This window comes from Physcomitrium patens, chromosome 1 (genome assembly GCF_059467195.1).
Source record: "Physcomitrium patens ecotype Gransden chromosome 1, ASM5946719v1, whole genome shotgun sequence".
Classification (NCBI taxonomy): Eukaryota; Viridiplantae; Streptophyta; class Bryopsida; order Funariales; family Funariaceae; genus Physcomitrium; species Physcomitrium patens.
The window spans coordinates 9,606,639-9,626,624 of NC_143410.1; the positions used below are offsets into that span (position 1 = coordinate 9,606,639).

General features: G+C 37.1%; 3 protein-coding genes across 13 annotated transcripts; 1 reads left to right on the forward strand and 2 right to left on the reverse strand.

Annotated features, from left to right (window-relative positions):
* Window positions 1-682: 682 nt before the first annotated feature.
* LOC112286887 (ABC transporter F family member 4) lies at window positions 683-3,807 on the reverse strand. Its single transcript, XM_024529254.3, has one exon. It carries the CDS (start codon window positions 3,356-3,358, stop codon window positions 1,187-1,189), a length of 2,172 nt encoding a protein of 723 aa, XP_024385022.1. The 5' UTR covers window positions 3,359-3,807; the 3' UTR covers window positions 683-1,186.
* Window positions 3,808-4,097: 290 nt separating this feature from the next.
* LOC112286902 (uncharacterized) lies at window positions 4,098-9,264 on the forward strand. Of its 5 annotated transcripts, XM_090249578.1 has the most exons (12): window positions 4,098-4,252; window positions 4,420-4,718; window positions 4,943-5,242; window positions 5,445-5,501; window positions 5,704-5,781; window positions 6,083-6,136; window positions 6,498-6,586; window positions 6,955-7,054; window positions 7,429-7,491; window positions 7,927-8,160; window positions 8,399-8,459; window positions 8,714-9,264. In XM_090249578.1, the coding sequence occupies exons 3-12, from the start codon at window positions 5,057-5,059 to the stop codon at window positions 8,851-8,853; spliced, it is 1,062 nt and encodes a 353-aa protein (XP_090105704.1). In that variant the 5' UTR covers window positions 4,098-4,252; window positions 4,420-4,718; window positions 4,943-5,056; the 3' UTR covers window positions 8,854-9,264. The 5 variants fall into 5 exon arrangements, with proteins under 5 accessions (XP_090105704.1, XP_090105705.1, XP_024385084.1 ...); XM_090249579.1 differs by having other exon boundaries at window positions 4,401-5,242; XM_024529316.3 differs by lacking the exon at window positions 4,420-4,718.
* Window positions 9,265-12,197: 2,933 nt separating this feature from the next.
* On the reverse strand, window positions 12,198-16,643 carry LOC112279946 (uncharacterized). 7 transcript variants are annotated; one of them, XM_024515580.3, is made up of 12 exons: window positions 16,501-16,643; window positions 15,709-15,787; window positions 15,190-15,326; window positions 14,909-15,003; window positions 14,492-14,713; window positions 14,296-14,368; window positions 14,056-14,095; window positions 13,826-13,935; window positions 13,425-13,567; window positions 13,153-13,239; window positions 12,859-13,024; window positions 12,198-12,681 (listed from the first exon to the last, which is right to left on the reverse strand). In XM_024515580.3, exons 3-12 carry the CDS (start codon window positions 15,200-15,202, stop codon window positions 12,668-12,670), a joined length of 963 nt encoding a protein of 320 aa, XP_024371348.1. In that variant the 5' UTR covers window positions 15,203-15,326; window positions 15,709-15,787; window positions 16,501-16,643; the 3' UTR covers window positions 12,198-12,667. The 7 variants fall into 7 exon arrangements, with proteins under 7 accessions (XP_024371348.1, XP_090105725.1, XP_090105710.1 ...); XM_090249599.1 differs by having other exon boundaries at window positions 12,198-12,559; window positions 15,190-16,395; window positions 16,501-16,641; XM_090249584.1 differs by having other exon boundaries at window positions 15,190-16,395; window positions 16,501-16,641.
* Between the last annotated feature and the right edge of the window lie 3,343 nt (window positions 16,644-19,986).

Here is a 19,986-nt window from a genome sequence, read left to right on the forward strand (position 1 = left end):
AAAAATAAAATGAAGACTTTCAATTACCCTGCATTGCCAAACTTAGCTTCTCTTCCTGTGGTGTCTGCTTGCTCCATTTCAATTTGCTGTACCAACCTAATCTTCACTTAGCTCCTAACACTCAACATGAGCTCACACACATCACTGATTCTACTCCGGGGGTGACTTTTAACCCTCTTACACTATAGCTAACTTGTAGGAGTCTATGAACCACCATAGCTAAATTGTGGAATCTATGAACCACCAATTCCATGTGATTTTGTTTAGTTGACAGTTGTCGACTGTTAACACTTGAAAAAAATTCTTTCCCTGTTTGGATCTAGCTACCTTGGTGACAGCCATGAATTCCTGACTGTCACATAAGCACAATCATGAGATCTACAAGAAATTTCAAACTACTAGGTAACATGCTTCCATTGCACGGGCCTCTAAAATGAAAAAGAGGTGGCAGCCACGTTAAATCATCCCAACTCTAGACTGGGCCTGCACCCCCTCAATAGGGTACCGAGCCATTTCCAACGCAGGGTTGAGGCTGTTCTTACACAATCTAAGTGCACATGACCATAACATAACTGACAAACAATTGTTTAGCTTCATCCCGCCAGGTTCTCTGCAGTCATAGTTACTCTTCCACTTGATGGTAGCGTGACAACAGTAACGATAAGACAAAAAAGACGACCAATAAATGCAAAAACTCATTACATAAAACTTGAAAAACTACAAAAAATCCTTTCTTATTTCATCAAGCTAATGTCATCCAGTATCTGTACACAGTCTTAGGACTGTCTATTACACAAAACTAGCCTTATTCTAACCTGTATCGCTCATCTTCATTAGTAGACTGACATGTCGGATATACAAATTCTACACTTCGAGGAAGCGACAAAAATCACCTAGAGGACCTCATTAGATTACCAATTTCGAAATATATCTGCAATTTTTTGGCCAAATACACAAGTTGTGCCTCAAGTTGGGAAAATCCAAGAACCAGCAATTCTAGCTTCATGTAGTATAGGTTTGAGACTTTCATCACAAATCATAAGAGATATAAACTCTGGATTGTCTTTCCAATGGCGGGGTTCGTCGGTCTTTCCGATGGCAATGAGTCAAGCTTGTTCAGCACCACAGGTTCAATACTAGGTTACATATGATATTGAGTGGGAGAGAAGTTGAGGGGTTATTGATTCTAATCTTCCACCTCGGCTCTAATCTCCTCCGTGAGTTCTTTCTTGTAATCATCGAAACTATCAGGATACTTCCTGACTTTTCCATCCTCCACAACCCACACTTCACTATTCTCCTCTTCCGAACAAACACGAGATATCAACCGAGAATCGTGACTAACAAGAACAACACCTCCAGTGAATTCGTCCAAGGCATCGGCCAAGGCATCAATACTCTGCATGTCAAGATGATTGGTAGGCTCATCGAGCAGTAAAATGTGTGGCCGAGCCATTGAAATTGAAGTAAAAACAACCCGAGCTTTCTGTCCTCCTGAGAGCTTCACAATGGGAGTAAGATGGTTATGACTGGGTAACCCAAACTTTCCAAGTTTGGCTCTCACGGCTTCTTGTTTACTGGGACCTTCTTGGTCTGGATAGAGCCGCAAAAGGTACTGAACTGGGGTCTCGTCCATTGTCAAAGAATCTACGAAGTGCTGAGAGTATCGACCCACTCGAAGCTTCTGACTCTGTCTAGACTCCCCTTCTGTAGGTTGAAGATCTCCAGCCAAAAGGTTCAAAAGCGTCGATTTTCCAGCACCGTTCGGACCTACAATTGCCACTCGTGTACCCATGTCCACACCAACATCAATACCCTTAAGAGCGAAATCTGGGCGACCAGGGTAACCGAAGCCAACATCGATCAGTTGCAACAATGGGGGTGTCAGCTCCGTGGGTTCCGGAAAATGAAACTCGACATTGTAATCCCGCCACCTCTTTGGGGCCTCTGCAGGAGCCTCATCATCATCAGCAGCAGCTTTAGATTTACCCTTCGAATTGGCATCCTTTCCGGCATTAAATTTCGCACGTTCCTTGACCTTGTCTTGCTGTGCCTTACTTCCACTCCTCTTTGCAGCCTTCAACTGCTTTTCAAAAACCTCGTATTTCTTATTACTTTCACGACGCTTCTGCTCATACATCTCCTCAAAAGCTGCGAAATTCCCCTTATATGTAAGCAGCTTCTGGTCATGCAGATGGATAATGTCAGTTGATACTGAATTCAAGAAGTCACGATCGTGGGATACAACAATCAAGGTCTTTTTCCACCTCTCCAAGTACTGCTCGAGCCACATAACAGCTCTCAAATCTAGGTGATTGGTGGGCTCATCCAGCAACAATAGGGTAGGCTGCATGAACAGAGCCCTGGCCAACGAGATTCTCATTCGCCAACCTCCACTGAAGGACTTCGTTGCCCTACCTTGCATAGCTATGGAAAACCCTAAACCAGCCAAGATCTTTGAGGCTCTTGCCTCCGCGGCATCCGTCCCAAGTGCCTGCATTTTTTCATACAGAACAGTCAACTGTTCCCCGACATCATCAGCTTCATCATCGTCGTAGCCGTTATTGGTATCAGAGTGGCTCTGCAGCTTTGCAGCCTCTTCCCGAAGTCGTATCAGTTCCTCATCCGCAGATACCACCGATTCTAGAGCCGTTTTCTCGTCTCCAACAACCTCCTGCTCCACCAACAACACATCTATGTTCTTCGGAACGGGAATTTGTCGCCAAGCCAAAAGCTTGAGCAGAGTAGATTTTCCCGTCCCATTGGGACCAACAAGACCATACCGCCGACCGTGTACAATGGTAATCGACGTATTCTTCAGCAATTCCTTACCACGAGCAGAGACCGAGAAGTTTTCGATTTTAATATCCTTCATACTGGCCCCCGTAGTATTCTCCTCTCCTTCCAACGCAGCTGACTTGGCACCAATCGTAACAGAAAACGCATTCTTATCGCCTTTCATTGTTTCCTGTTTCGACATTTCTACAGCCGCAGCAACCATCATCTCTTTCTTCGCTTTTTTCTTCGAAGTTTTATCCGTCACCGTTAAATCCAACCCCTTCCGCTCGCCCCTCTTCAAAGCCAACGCCGCCTCCTCCTCACTATCCATCCCCTCGTCCTCCTCATCCTCAGGCGGCAGATCAATGTCACCATACGCACTTGATGCTGGAGCAGGTGCCTTCTTCGGCACCTTGGAGCTCGCAGTCGGCTTCTTCGCCGGCTTGTCCTCCTTCGCCTTGTCCAAGCTATTCAGAAATGCAGAAACCGACACACGCTCTTTCTTTACATTTCCTCCACCTCCTCCTGCCTTGGCCTTTCCACTCCCAGCCGCAGCCCCCGCATCCTCCTTCCGCACCATCCTACACAATCCCTCAAAACCCTGGTTCCCAACACACACTCTCTCCCCCCAAAAGCCCTAAAAATTTAACCTAAAACAGCACCCAACTACTGCAGTGGAACGATTGTAGAACCTCTGTAATCAAACTACGCTGGCGAACGATCCAAGATGAGAACCACGACCCTTGACACTGCCCATACCTTACACAACGTCGAAACATCTAGAACTTGAAACCCTAAAACCTAGATTTGCACAGTGCAAGGACTTGGTATGGAGAGGATGGAGACAAAAGATATGGATGGATGTGGAAAAAGAAAAAAAATGGGCCGGCCAGTTGGTTGGCTCGAACGGCTTGGAGTCCAGTTGCCTTGCCCTTCAATTCCCCTGTTTGGAGCCCACAGACATGAACACAAACAAATCAAAGAACTAGAGAATAAACACTTAAACGTATCGTAAGACAAAGAGGAAAACTAGGTATAAATATATAAATATATATACAAGTATGACATGGAGAAATGAGGTGTTTGAAAATATATCAACAAGAGCCGTAGTGTAACTGAGCATGCAGAGACGTCGTAATTCCTAACACTATCGTCAAGGCAAAACTAGATTTCCATTTGAGCGAAGGTGCGGCGAGCCCTAGACTCTATTTCTAACGTTCGGACGTCCAGGGGCGACTGCGAGGAGGGCTGCATGTATGAGCGGATGGGCGCGAGTCCAGAGCATGAGGGTTGTGGAGTCGCTCCCGCAGAATGTGTGTATACATTGGTTATGAAACCGTCGCGAAAGATCACGTAGGCGATGGATTGAGGGGAGGAAGCAATTAGAAAACGGCGTAGAATGTGCGTCATCAAACCTGGCGTGGATGCCGAGGAGGCTGTGAAAAGCTTTTGGGTCTCCATCATATTACCAGCCGTGAGCATCCATGAGCTCAAATTTTGTTTTTTGTGTTTTGTTTATTTTGCCGATTGGATTGGTCGCGAATGATCTCATTTTGAAATCGTATTTACTTGATGTTGTTGCGTCAGTTATTTTTTTAGAACTTGTTGTGAAGTTACCTCAGTGTTTATGATTTTTCGCAGCTGGGTCTTTATTTCGGATGTTGGGAAGTTGTGTTGATCTTCGTTGTATTGCACTTGGGACTCCTCCAGAGAGAGATTCATTGCAAAAAAGAAAAAAGAAAAGAAGAAGAAGAAGAAGAAGAAGAAGAAGAATTGTTTGTTTAGGGCTTTCCTAGCTGGGTTTAGTGTTCACTTTGTGAATTTGCAATGCTGGGTTTTAGATGTAAGGGTTCAGGGTTTTAGCCGCGTTTTATTTTAAAAAACTGACCCCTTTCGAAGAGCCTGTAATTTCTTCTTGTTGATTGCGAGTTTGGGTGAAGGTATTTCCAATTCCTTGAATTTGTGCGTCTAGCTTTTTAAAATCTTTGGTGTCTTATTTTGCACCTCCTCGTAGCCCTTTCCTGTTATGAGTTTGATCTGCGTTTCCTTTTCATTTGCTTATTTCTTTCTGTTCAATGATTTTTGTATTTATCTTATCATTTACTTTGATAAGCTAGGAATTGTGTGTTCTGCATTACTCTTGATTTGCAACCATGAATTTCAGAAGCACTCGCTTGTAAACCCTGAGCGCGAAGCCAGTGATTTGGCGCTGATCTGTGCTAAAGCATATTTTGGAGCTGGAAGGTGGAAGTTTTGGTAGATAGGGGAAAATCTGCAAATGCCAGAGCAGAAGTCTTTAGCTGCAGCTACGGCGTCCGAAGGCGCGAAGAGGAAGAGGGAAGATATGGCACATAGTGCGAAGGCTGGGGTTCAGAGGTACTTGATTACTGTCGAGTACATTGGCACACGCTTCCTTGGTTTTCAAAGGCAGAAGGGCAAGCGAACCGTTCAGGGTTGTCTCGAGGTACTCTCTCAGTAAATCCTCAATCAACGCAAGTTTTTGAATATTCAGCGGTCATGTACTTAGATGAGTGGCCTCTTTCAAAGCAGGATAAATACTGCATAGGTTGAATTAGAGTTCAGACTCAAGTCTTTACATTAGTTAGGTTTTGTTCCTCCTAATGCATATAAAAAGGCATTAACGGTTTCATCTGCTTGCAATGCAGTCTGCTTTTGAGAAGTTCATTGGTCAGCCTGTTATCAGTGCCGTGTCGAGCCGCACGGTGAGCTATCTCTACATCAATCAGCTTGATAGTTTATCAGACACCTCTATATGCATTTTGTACAACCTCCTACTTATATAATCATCATGACCATCTTGTTATCTGATTGAATTTTACCTCTTAAACCCCGTATTCAATACGGTTGCACTCATTATGAATTGTCTCTCAAAGCTTGTATGCTGAAATGATTTATAATTTTCAGGACACGGGAGTACATGCTCTTGCTAACACATGCCACGTTGATGTTGAGCGGAAAAGCAAGAGAAAACCAGGTGAAGTGGTAAGTTTTTGTAGCATCCAAACTTCTTGTGCTTATTGGTGGCTGTTTCATTTTGTCAGGATCAAGTCTTCCTCCATAATGTGGCTGAAAGAGGTGGAAGTTGTACTTTTCTAAGTCTAAATATCCACTTGCTTTTCTCAAGAATGCTACAAGTCTCATCCCTTGGTCTCCTTGTCACATGCTTTTGAAAAGACACAGGTAACGGTATTATTAGCTGGCTCATCTTCTTTTTAGTACTTAAAGCTCATTGTTCTCATTTGGTAAAATTTGAGGCTTATTGCTACGTGCTCTTGCCCTGCAGATGCCTCCGCATGAACCACGGGTCGTGCAGACGGCTATCAATCACTTCCTTCATGTACAGAATTTTCCTCTCGAAGAACTGTTTGATTCACATATTTTACAGAAAATAGTTCAAGTATTCCTATTTTACGATTCAAAATGTATTGCACTTGTCTGTTCACACTTGCTTTCTCCATACCGTAAAGACCATATATTTATGTCAATATCTTCGATTAGGTGTTTTGTTCAAGTCTCAAGGTTAACTTATCTAGAGATTGCTTGTTTCACAATTGTGACCAGTACGTACGCCAAGGTATGGTGATGTTTTGGCCGCAAGACTTCGCACCTGGTGTTTAAATCTCAATTTGATATTTCTTTAAAATGATGTTTCGCTTTGGTAAAATGCCGGCTGTCCTAATTGTGAACTTGATGTGTAGGCTCAAAAAGATGCTGGTGACATGGCGGTTGTAGGCGTGCAGTGTGTGTCTCCGGATTTCCATGCTCGTTACCGAGCCCAAGAACGCACGTACGTATTGCGTAGGTTCTCTCACTTTGATAGCGCAGTGCCTTGATCTATTGGCGTGATTCTTCTTGGAGGTCATTGGTGGCTACTCTTTGAAGGATAACATTGAAAGAAAACTACAGTCGACGTTGAGTCCTTGGCTTCCATTTGATGATCGTGGGGATTCAATTACTAGGATTTAACTTTAATGGTGGAGTTTCTCTTGCTTTGCTGATCATCTGAAGGGTTTTACTCTTCGAAATTTTACGGACCATTTCAGTCAGGAATTCTCCCTTCCCGTGACAGGGAAGACTTTGAGCTTTGTCTTAGCTTGCTGGAGCAGAAATCTGATACGTACGCTTCTTTCTTTTGTTTTTGTGATTCTTGTGCAGATACCATTACCGTGTCCTAACGGGTAATAGGCAGATGTCAGTTTTTCAGAAGGATCAAGCTTGGCACGTATCGGAGGAGTTGAACCTTACATCCATGATGGTTAGTTATTTCTCCCCATACATTCTTGAAAAGCTTTATTTACGTCGTGTCGTTCCTGCAGTTCAACTCAATTTCTAAATGCTTCCTCTGCCGTGAATATGCGTATGATTGACACGTAGATATGGAGTGTACAATCGAACAATGAAACTGCATAGGGATACCTTCTGTAGGCGGAATTTTTGGATTATAGAGTGATCTTGTCGTGGTATATATCAATATATTCTCGTGAATTTTCTCATAGTGATTGATATTATGTTTTGCTAGGAAGGCTCATTTACTTATATACATATGGTATTTTTAGCCGAGAGAGCAGTCGTGAGCCTTTAATTGTTGAAGAAAAAAAACCCATCTTGGTTCCTTTCTGGATAACGTAGGAAGCTTGCAAGGTGCTGGTTGGACATCACGATTTCAGTTCCTTCAGAGCTACAGGATGCCAGGTGAGCCCTCCTACTCTAACTAATTATTTCATTGCGAAGATGAATAAATGGTCAGTAAAACAGTTGTGATGCAACCTTCTATCAACTGTTCAGTATGTGCTGAAAATGCTATTTTCGTATATTTGATGCCTGCATGCATTGCTGAGCCCGTGATGGTGTCAATCGATTTACGATAACTAGGTCACCAGTCGTAGGCCCCCTTGACTTAGGAATCAGTTTCTTGAAGTAAGGCACCTGCTTCAATTCTTACCTAGGAATGTTACAGATACTGTTTTATCTACTGTTGTGTCACTTTCAATAAGAATCCGGTGAGGGTTTCCGGTTACACGTCGAGTGCAAGCCAGCAATAGTTTCATGACCGATTCTGGCTGTGATTTATATGCACTTTTGTGCATTCATTATTTATTGCTAAAATGATTTTCTTCGATCATGCAGGCAAATTCTCCTATTAGGACACTGGATGAGCTACATGTCTGTGAAATGCCTGCATGGCCATGCTTTCCTTCTCCAGAAGAGAGGCAACAGTCGTCACAGAATGCAGAGACAAAAGATTTAGAGAGCACTACAAGCGAATTGAAGGACCCAATCTTGACATCAAAGCTAGGCACCTCTGAGAAGTTGCGGTGCTTTGTTATCACAGCAAGGGCTAGATCGTTTTTATATCACCAGGTAATAGCTCAATGCACGTGGTTTCTCTCGGTGAAAGCTCACTAGAATTTTTTCTCATTTTCTGGAATTCGTTATAAGATAATTAGCAAGTGGCTCAGCATTTCGAATGGCTCTAACTTCTCTCACAGCATTCTATTTCACAAAATTTTAAGATACCGAAGATGGCAGTTTTTATACTTTCAGTGAGTACTACACTTGTGCTAATTTTCTTCGTTCACATATTGATGATCATCTGTAGGTCCGGCTTATGGTTGGGACGCTGAAAGCTGTTGGATGCGGGGATCTAACAGTGCAGGACGGTAAGAATAAGGACTTCTGACCATTAAATTCTTTCGCAAAGAGAACAAGTGATGATTTTGCACCGGGCAGCTTTGAGTGACGTCATCTCCTTAAATATTTGGGTTTCCGGATGAATCCTTCTAATTTTTCTTTTACAGGGCTAAATGAAAAGGAGCTTAAACTCTTTTCTTGATCATGCCCTTAAGCTTGAGCTGGTAGGTTAACCTTTTAAGAATGATGCGACAGTTGTGGCTGAAAATCTGTCCTTTTGCAGTGCAGCGGATTTTAGATGCTCGGACCATTACACAGGCACCCGCGATGGCACCAGCCTGCGGACTCTACCTTGCAAATGTGAAGTACGATTTCTCTGATGACCATGAACACAGTTTAAATGTTGATGAGGAAAGTGATTAAGGGGCGAGTTGCGGGGAAAGATACAGTTGCCGCGTCGAAATGTGATGCCCAGTAGCAACATAGAGAGGAATGTTCGTTAGTATTCCCGTGTCCGGCGGTCCAACAAAGACACTTCGTATGATTCGGTTGTGGTGCTATCTTTTAGTGCTGAAAACAATGATAGAGGTTCCAAAATTTTGTGAAGGGGTATCCTGTTGGATGAGCTGTGACAAGAGTGAATGGAGTATGTGGGATTCACGGACATCCTGTTAGATAGGCACTTGTTCAGGAACCGTTTATCTTGCGTGAGGCTCGAAGCTGATCAGTGCGATGCTTCATGCTGAATCCAGCACTGTTTATCATAACTATGGTGTTTCTTGCACCTGGTGTCTGCACTACTCACGTCAATGAAGTTAAGGCTGTTTATACTGATGCATGAACCCTGCATTGTTGCGTTAGCTAGTGCAGAGATGCAGCTCTGCCTGTGCACAGATAATTTTTCTTAGGGTGCCATATCAGGATGTGACTAAAAATGTGACCACAGAATATTTAGCCAACATATACAAATGTCTCGATACAAACTCTGAGATTTTGCCCATAACCTGGTCTTTGTTGAAGTCCTCCACAAATGAGAAGTTCTGTTCCTCCAGGCCCAGATTCTGTACCAGTGTTGGAGAATAGAATGAATGGTAGGGTGGGAATTAAGAAGCAACCAGTAGTACTCACTGCAGATTAGAGATCAAGTCTTAAGCTCTGTGCAGATTCTTATGACGCTTGTGAACGCCTCGCTGATGTCCATTGTTGCAATGTAACAAACTTACAGTGGCAAACTTGATCATAACCTTACAACAGCAGCTTGCACCCAACTGAGCCATTCGTCAAGACCTTTCTCCTGCCTCAAGTTCACCTTCCAGAAGCTCTTACTATTTGAGAATCATATTTTAGACGGAAGTGAAAACCAACACATCTTGCATCGTGGGAATGACTATGAAGTGGTTAAGATGTTAAGTAAGAATTCCACGTATGGCAACTGAAGTACTTTCTTGAGAGCACAAATTGGAAGAATATTTTACTTATTTTTGAAATAGTGGTACAATTTGTATTAGATTTTCTCAAAATGAGTTTCAAAAGGTTTGGAGACAACACTATTCATGATTCCTTAGAAATTTATGTTGAGGACAAAAACTACTTTTGAAAGCACTACTTTAGTGAATCAAGAAGATCTTTTACAATTAAAAATCTAAGTAAAACCTTTGTTGATAGGAGGTTGTTTGAGACCAAACAAGTTAATTACAAATTATATTAATTATTAGTAAATATATTTGTATACACGTATACTTATATATATATATATATATATATATATATATCAATGAGAGAAGTATTAAATATTTTTTTAATATATATTTTTTATATTTGAAATGTAATTATATGTCTAAAAATAATCATAGATAGTTATTTGTTTATTTATGATTAAAATATTTGTTGTTTATTTTTTAAGTACATTGATAAATAATCTATTATATTACTGAAACTTTGAATAGTGCAAATATAGAAAATTAACCAATTTGATGTTCTAAATAGTTGCTAATTTTTTGGGGCAATTATAGGTATTATAAAGAAAAATATTTTTTTAATAAGTAAGAAATAATTCCTAATAAGATATTTTTTTATCCATGAAGCCAAAATAAAATAATAAAATATGTTGATTATTTTCTTTGCACAAGGTAAAAAATAAAAAAATAAAAAAATAAAGTATTGATTGTAATGGAGTGTTATTTGTGGAAATTATTAGCTAACAAAGTAAATTCTCAATTGGCATCTACTTGGTTAGCTAATAATTCAAAGAGAAGGTATAATATAAGTAACAAATTTAAACTTCTATTTATAAAAATTAATAAGAAAATAGATACTTGAAGTAGAGTCTTTGGAGGTTGTTACAATAAGTAAAGGCATTGAACAAAATGTAAAGAAAGTTAAAAATAATTAAAGAATAAAATAGATAAATTACAAAAAAAAAAAAAAAACAAAACAAAAACAAAAACAAACAAACAAACAAACAAATAAACAAAATAAATATCTATAGAAGAATTTAATTTATAATTTTATTTTTGGTTGATAATTTTCTTTTAATATGTAAATATTATATATCTATTCCAAAATCTTTGAAGGAAATAAATTAGTCAAGCTTGAAATAAATCTAACTTCTTATTATTAAAAATATTTATAAATTAATTAAGATTTTAAAGTTGTATTTTATAATTGTATATATATATATATATATATATATATATACATAACATTTTTTTTAATTAAAAAAACATACTTAAAATTATAAAAGTTGCATTCAATGACTAATGCAAAGAAATTACAATGGCATATTCAACCAAAGATATTACTGATGTTACCATAGTTTTTGCTAATATCATCCCAACTTGTTATCCACTCAATATTCTTTCTAAGTTTTTTTAATTCCAATCAAAAATATTTACGAAATTTCTTGTGTATATATATATTGAACCATGATGAAATAGTTTTAGTGAAAATAGCAAAATGAAAATTTTGACTAAAATTTAATTGGATTTTTTATAGGATTATGATGACAACAGTAAAAATTGTGGTGGCATTAATAGTATTTCAAACTAAACATAAACAAATATATAAATAAATTGAAAACTAGGATAAAATTTAAATGCATTAAATTGACACTATTAATATTATGGAATGGATACAATTCAAGTATTACACTAATAAGCTAAACAAGATAAATGGAGTTTAGAGAGGTGTAAAAGATAATGTTGTGTAAAAGTCTTTAAAACATTATGATTGCTGGATGAATTAAATTACATAAATAGTTTTTGAAAAACCTTATTTAATGAAAAGATTGTTTTAAAAAAAAAAAGAAAAAAAAAAAAGAAGAGATAAATCTATCTTCTTCAAGAGAAGCTTATTTATTATTTAAAAATATATGATTTGTTATTGTACATAGTAATGTTCATCTATGCAATCTATAAAACTGAAAAAGTATTTTTTGACAAACGGAAGATTTATGTGTTACAAAGAGACATCATATGAAACCATTTTTTTACTAGCTTTTGACATGTGAGATTTATAGGCAGCGGGCACATCTCCAGTGACCGAAGAAGAAGCATCCTACTCATCTTTGGGTACTATGCACTCTCCTCAGCTGTGGTGATTTCCACACGAATACGGGTTACAAAGTGATTAAATTAAGAATCTCCGACTGAACAGAGGATGTAGATGGGTCAGAGTATTGAAATACACAAAAGCAAGATCGTTTGAGACAATGGAATCTCCAATTTACAAATCCAGGGAGTGACTGAATGATATACTGACACATAAAGTGCATGAAACATTTTGATAACTCATTGAACTTAAATGACGCAAAACAACGTCGGCACAACCTGTGCCATGTAGCCACTCATTTCTGGACCATGATTTGGTCTTCTCGTACCATTATTTCATGGTGCCGCCAAAAATTGTGCGTCAAGTTTCATCGAACATCGGAGATTCTTCGTATCTACCAAACTTCAGTGCTCAGCTGTGTCAAAATCCTCTTTCTGAAAATGGAAACAACTCAACAAGAAGGCAGCACTATCACATGATCTTCGTAGCCAAAGGGCTCCAAAATAGTAGTGACCCACTCTGTGCTGCATACTGGTGACATTATTCGGTGAAGGAAGAGCCCCACGTCATGCCAATTGTTCTGGCATCAAGTTTTGAGGTCAGTCCTCCCAGAATACCACTCATAAGAGCAAACTAGGACTTTCTTAGAGGTATCAGTCATTCACATGAACGCCAACATTTCAATATTTCATCTCTTTTTTCCTGCAAGCAAAGCATTTGAAAATCAGAAGGGTCATAAGTTGACCACGTGTATTTGGAAGTAAACTTGCGTACTCGAATTTTTTATTACTTTGTGAGACATTCACAGGAAGCGCAAGGTATCCCAAAAACCCATTCCCATAGTAGATTAGGTGGTATTCGATGTAAAAACGTGCTCACCTTTCTGAGGGTTAGACTTGGAATGAGACTTCTGAGTTGTACTACTGGATTTTTCTCCGGCTATGTAACCACACGAGCTGAGAAGCGAGCGTGCAGCATTGTTGATATGCTTGAACCTGTCAGGACCCAGCTGAATGCCTCCATACCATCGAGATACAACTACGACCTGGAGCAAACATGTGGTTTTATTACATTAAAGCATTAGAACCAAGACAAGAAATTGCTTTAAAACACGATAGCTTGATGCGGAATTATTCAACATTTCTATACAGCTGCTTGTGGAAGCTCATGTACCACATTGAGCGCATTCACAATCTGAAGCAAATGCAGTAGCCTTCCACCCGCTGCAGTTTCCCCATCATCGTCATTGTCTTGTAATACCTGCAGGGACAGTGTTCACTTTGACTTGATGGCCAGGTAAACAGCTTAACTTGCTGGTCTCTTTTCAAACTCTAACATCAGAGTATCATCAGACTGAAACCGAGACCATTCACTATAAAAAATAAATAAATAAATAAATAAATAAATAAAGAAGAAAAATGTATGAATAGGAAGAGATTGCTAACAGTATTCTTGATCGGCATGGAAATTCTGAAAGCCATAATATTATGCGTTGCTGCAGCAATTTTGCGATTCCTGAGTAAAGCATCCAAAACTGCCTTCACGTCGTCTACACTCTTCGCTGGTGCCAGATGAGCTTGAAAAGTACCTGTTAAAGGAAAAGCGAATTAGGTAGTTGGTCAGAAGACGAAAGCAGCACATATATTCACTACCTGGCACTCTTTGATTCCAATGCTACAGATCAGTTAAAAATGAGAGGATTTTGGAGACACGGTGTTAGAGAATACAAACACTCACACACGCCATTAAAAAGAAAAGCAAAGAAAAGAAAAGGTAAAAAATACATCAAAAATAAAAACAAACAGACAAACAAACAAACAAACAAAAACCTGCCTCTTGAACTCACTTCTTTTTTCGGTGAAAGGTTCTCCATGCACAATGCCAAGGATCGTATCAAGCTCTTCTAATCCTTTTTCATCAAGGATCCTCTCTGAGCTGTGTACTATCTCCTCTGGCCTGCACCCAAACCACTCGAAGATAGAGGATACCTTCAGTCTAATGGAAAAAGTTCTCATAGGCGATGCGTCCGATGCAAGCAACAGTCATATATTTAAGGAGAAACAAGGCGCAACATACATGTCAGAGACCATTGGCGGTGAAACAGAATCGTCCTTTTCTGTAGATTCCACACTGCAGGCATTGTTAGGGATTCGCTCATGACATTGCTACATAACTACATACCTAGGCACCTGAGAAAAGACATGGGTTAAACTTCAAGAATGTATGACTAGCGTGGAATTGCATCTTCGACAAAAGAGTACGCGCACAAAAAAGGATAAAGTATAAATATAAAAACAAATACAAAAATACAGAGACCTGAAACTGGTTCAATTGGAGGAGCGTGCTCCTGTACCCAACTTCTAGCTTCTTCCCACAACCAATCCTGTTCCTGTTTATGGTTTCATTGAGAAGATAAAAATTATTTATCCTCACAAGAGGGTAGGAATAGAATTCATTATAATTACACTATGGACATAAGCATGAATACAAAGCTCCACATAAAAAAGGATACCTTGAGCCATTCCACCCATCTGAAGACAACTACTTCTCCGACAGCTTCCTCGAATAAGCTTGCAAACATTGCTACCACTCGTCGCCGAGAATTCTCAGAAAACCACGAAGCATTTAGCTCTACTACGGGGCACGATTCGGAAGGGTAAGACTCTGGGAAGTGTACCCCTAGTCTCAAAATCAGCTCACCGTTGTTGGCTCCATCAGCTGGACGTACCTGCACCTATATAAAATCCACGAACGCACACTATTCAGACGGATACAGGATTAGTTACAAAACAGTGTAGAAATCAGAGAAATCGAGGAAGGAGGTTGGCACAAAAGATACAGCGAACAGAGACCCTAATCACAGTATTGAGCGCTGCACTGGCGCTATCTCCTCAAACGAATGGTATCAAGCATGAATGCTAATGTTTACCTCACAAAATTGGTTTGTAGAGGAAATCCAGCAATCTTCTTCCCCATATATTGATCTAAGAACCTCCAATTCTTCAGCTTGAGCAATCCTATTCCCTTTGAAAGTAAGCACAAATTAAACGAACCAGAGATTTTGAGATACCAAGATTCTTTTTGTAAACCGCAGAGTTAGACGACTGAATTCATATGTTATTGATTCATAACAGGAGAAATCCAAAGAAAGAAAGGGAAGAAAGAAAGGAAAGAAAGGAAAGAAAGGAAAAGGAGGAGGTGGCAATTCACCTTCGACTTCCATGCTGGAGATTCAAGGCAAGAAGATTGAGCTCAATCACAAAATCTGAATTGATTCAAGACACGCCAAGCCCCACATACCCTTCACCAGCACCTCCTCACGAATCCACTTCAAAAATTGAACCCAGCTTCGAGAAAAAACAAAACTCGTGACTGCCTTTATCCATGGCATTAAAAAAAGTCATACAGAAAAGTAAAGAAAAAGGTCATCAGCAACTACAATGAGCTGATGCTATAAATTTGCTGTTTCCCAAAGATTTATTGAAAATGCACACAAATTTTATGAGGACACTCGAAGAAACCAGGATAGTCAATAGAATGTATAAACCTTCTCAAACACATATGCTCCAATCAATGTCAGTACATGACCTAAAATTTCATGACGTATCCAACAGAGCAATTTGAATGCAACACAATATCAATCAGTTGGTGTCGTTTCAAGTGGGCTCAGACCACGTTATTCTCAGCAGACAATTAAGTGAGTCATCGCAAAGTCGAAGCTTTACATACCTCTCTGCTTGGCAAGCATGGCCATGGCTATAAACCGTAATGACATCCACAGGAAAGAAGTCACCCAAAGTCCGAATTGCTGTGTAGATTGTGATCACCCACGATTTAAGTATACAAGCTCTAATGCAGGGAACTCATCTTTTGGAGGGAAGGATAGAGGGGGAAGAATTGTACCTACTCTAACGGACTGAAGCGGATTTCACCCTACTAGTTGCTGTGTTTGAATCTCAGATCACACAATACGCGGATACATTGGTCATGCATTAATTATTCGTCATTGCCGGCCTGTACATTGCACTCATTTTCACATGCCTTCGATTTCTTCATAAATGAATCGAGCGAATGGTGCACACGAATGTGGGAGTACCGTGAACAGCAGACCCGACTAAAGGAATTGGAACTGAAAAATCATGTCACGCTAGATTACAAAAAACAGAAAAGAAAAACCCCTTGCAGCTGGCTACTAACGCTCATGCATAGATTGCACTAGAATCTGAGAATCCAAGAAAGCAATAACACTCAGCCATGTCGATTCGAAGCTCATCAAGCGGCTGACAGACTGTTAAAAGATTTGGCCAAAACAGCTTCAACTTTTTAAGTTAACGACCGTGAATTGGAACACCTCAGCAACGACACGGAACGAGGTGAAATGCCCATGGTGCGCAACTGATCATCTGTGTGGGTGATCTGCAAGACGGCGCAAAGAGGGCTTCTCACAACAACAACAGGCAAAGAAAGTGAGAGAGATTGAACATGTGAGCAGGTGAGGTGGAACAAGAGCAGAGTGCATACCGTGAAGGATTCCTTCACCGCAATTCCTTAAAGGATCCCTTCGTTCCTGCCAGATGCAACTGCCGCTCAGATTGTACACTCTCTTCGGACAATTCTTCCTCGTCTCCGTTACTTCTTCCTTGCTTCCCATTCTGGAGCTCCACAAGTCTGTGTTTGCAGTGGACCACCTCGATACCCGCTTTATACCCGTTTCTTCTCATTAGGTACCCGTCCACACCCGTTTGATTCCACCCATACCAGGTTAGTGTTTGGTGCCCCCATTGTACCATTTTGGTATAGGGTTTATTGTATGTATATATATATATATATATATATATACATATATATATGTATCTATATGTTAACTTTTGGGGCTTTGCTTTGGGAGTGATATACTAAAGTTGAAAATTGAGATGTCTTGTTTAAAATAAATTCTTCACAAAGTAAGGAGTTATTTTATGTAGTATGAATATAGTTTGCACTAATATTAATATCATAAATATGATAGTCTAAAAGTAAAACAACTTTAAAGAAGAAAGTTAGATAAAGCTAATTTCTTTTAGAAGACTAGATGGCAACCATGTTGACCTTTAAAGAAGGAAGAAAAATAAAAATAATTTTTTTACAATCTAAAATTTTATAAAACAACATTGTAGGTCTTGATATTTTTTATTTTTATTTGATGCAATTACTAAAGACTTAAAATATAATTATCTACATTATTTAAATATGTAGAGGTATATAGAAGTATATAAGATAATTAAGAAGCATCTTTGATGTTTCTTGTAAAAGATATTTATTCTAATATTCTCCCATGACATAATTTTTTTTTCTTTTTTTTTTCTTTTTTTAATTATAGTAAAACATGCTATCTTTTTAAAAAACATTAAAAATATATCGTTAAATAATTATATTAAATTTTATCTTTTACACTAATTTATGATCACATAAAAAATTCATTGATCTTGTTATTTTATATCCATCAGAATACTTTATATCTATATAGAGTAGCAAATAAATAATTCTATATATAAGTATTTTTTTCATTAATTTATTATTAATAAATAAAAATAAATATAAAAATATTTTAAATATAAATTTTTAGATGTTTTCTTCTAGACAATGTTAACTGATTGTACTTATATATATATTCTTAAAAAATCCTAATAACTAAGTTATATAGAAGACATTTAATTATAATATTTTTGAAACAATAACTTTAAAAAAAATCTCCAATACTAGGTTTAGATCATACAAAGTTGTATATTTAATTAATCTTCATAATTCTACTAAGTAAGAACCTTTCTTTTTTCGACCTTTGGATTTTAAAATGCACCAATTTTTTACTTCTAATTAAAAAAAATACTAATATTTATATATATATATATATATTATAATATTTTTTAAAAATATTAAAAATTAAAGTATAAAAATGGATCAAATGAAAAAAAATCAAAAAGTTTAGAAGAAATTAATTTACGTTATATAAAATTTTAATAGAGAACGTGATATTTACACTTATTATTGTCAAGGACATTTTACAAATTGAAGCGCTCATAGTATTACTTAAATGCATCAATTATCTTTATATCTACAGGCAGAGTCTTAGAAGAAGAATAAAAAAATTGAGGTTTGGAGTTGGACAATTATCCATGATGTTTAAAGATGCATTGTCTGTTAATGCTAATATTTCCTTGCCATCTTCACATTAAGTTATTTTAGCCATTATTGGAAAAAAAAACTCCAATCATCCAAATTCTTTATTGGAGTAATAATAAAACCCAAATTACTTGCATATACAATAATTGAAGCAATAAAAATTGTTTGCATAGCTAAATAAATATGACATATATTTGCATTTGAAGTAAATGCAATTGTAATATGTGTTTTTTTTTTTTTTTTTTTTTTTTTTTTGAATAGCTTACAATTTAATATTGAGAAATTATCATATATGGCACCATAATAATAATAAAAAAAAAAAAAAAAAAAAAAAAAAAAAAAACTCGTGTTTCACTAATATTTTTTATGTTGGAGATATCATAACTTGCAAGATAGGACATAAAGCAAGCAAAGCAACATCAATTGCATCTTAATTAAGAGAAATTTATTTTTTTATGTATTATAATAATTTTTAATTTAAAAAGAGAAATGAACTTTTTAAATCATTTGTTGAAGAATTAAATGCTATCTTTTGGAATAGCAAGAAGTTTAAGAAAATGTCAACCACGCTCTTTGATGAATTTTGAAGAAAGCAAAAAGTTTCAATTCTAGTGGTACAAGATCCATAAATCAAGACCTTCTTTGGCTTTTAGAAAGCCACTTCTGCAATTGTTTTGCTTAAACCTGGTTAATATCCATTGCTTTGTATTCATTGCATTTCTTAAAATTCTTGTTGATGGTGACTTAAGATAGCCCTTTATCAATGTCAAAGTCAATCTTGGCTTATTTAACAAGGGTTGTCTAAGAATTTGATGTATTTGCATCTTTTTGCTTGCAGATTTACAATTTACATTGCTATACATTGATGAAACAAGGCATTGGTTTGGTATGAGTTTTAAATTTTCAAAGTATGTGTGGAATAAATAAGATTAGAAAATTGATAATATTGGCACTCAGCTAAGTGCTAAACTCTAATAAATTTTAGTCTTAGAATGCAAAACAACTCCATAACTTGATAGAGATAATATTGTAAGAACCTATTATGTTGCATTAGCAATATAGAACTAGGGATAATCTATTCTCAAATTGGATCCTAAATGAGATAATTGGTATAAATTAATATGTATCCAATTGGAAAATTTTGAAATTTTTTTGAAAATTACATATATTTTTACTTAATTTATAAATTAAGATTTATGATAAAAAGTAAAAGTAAAACTGAAAACTCTAAAGATTCAATAATTATATATATATATAAAAAAACAAAAAAAACAAAAACAAAACAAAGAAAGTAAAAGATTTAATGAGTCAAAACAAGGGAATTAAAATTTAATTTTATGCAAGATAATATTTGATGTGCTATTGCTCAAGTTCAATCCATAGACACAGAAATTATGATGGAGAATACGAACTAGTTTTTTTAAAAAAATTTGGAGTTGTCTCAACCTTTTATAATTTAATGTTATTTATTAAAATGAAGGTTTTGTTTATTCCATTGTCCACCCATTATCTTACAACAGCAAGCTAGGCAAAACCAAGTGAAAGTAATAACCAATAGTGTATTATTTATCTATATTCCTAAATTGGGAGTAGTTTTTCTTTGTATTAAAAAAATTATAGTCTTATAAATTGTAGCAACTACCCCCAATTTAGGTATTTTGTAACAACTTTTGTCAACAATCATAATATCATAAACTTATTTATCTTAATAATTTTTATTTATTTTTTAAAATTTACAAAAAATAAATATAAAAAAAAAACTTCAACTATTTTGAAACAAGATTTTTTTTTCTATAATTCAATCAGTATATCTGGATATAGTAATCAAAATTGTTTTCTTCTTATTTA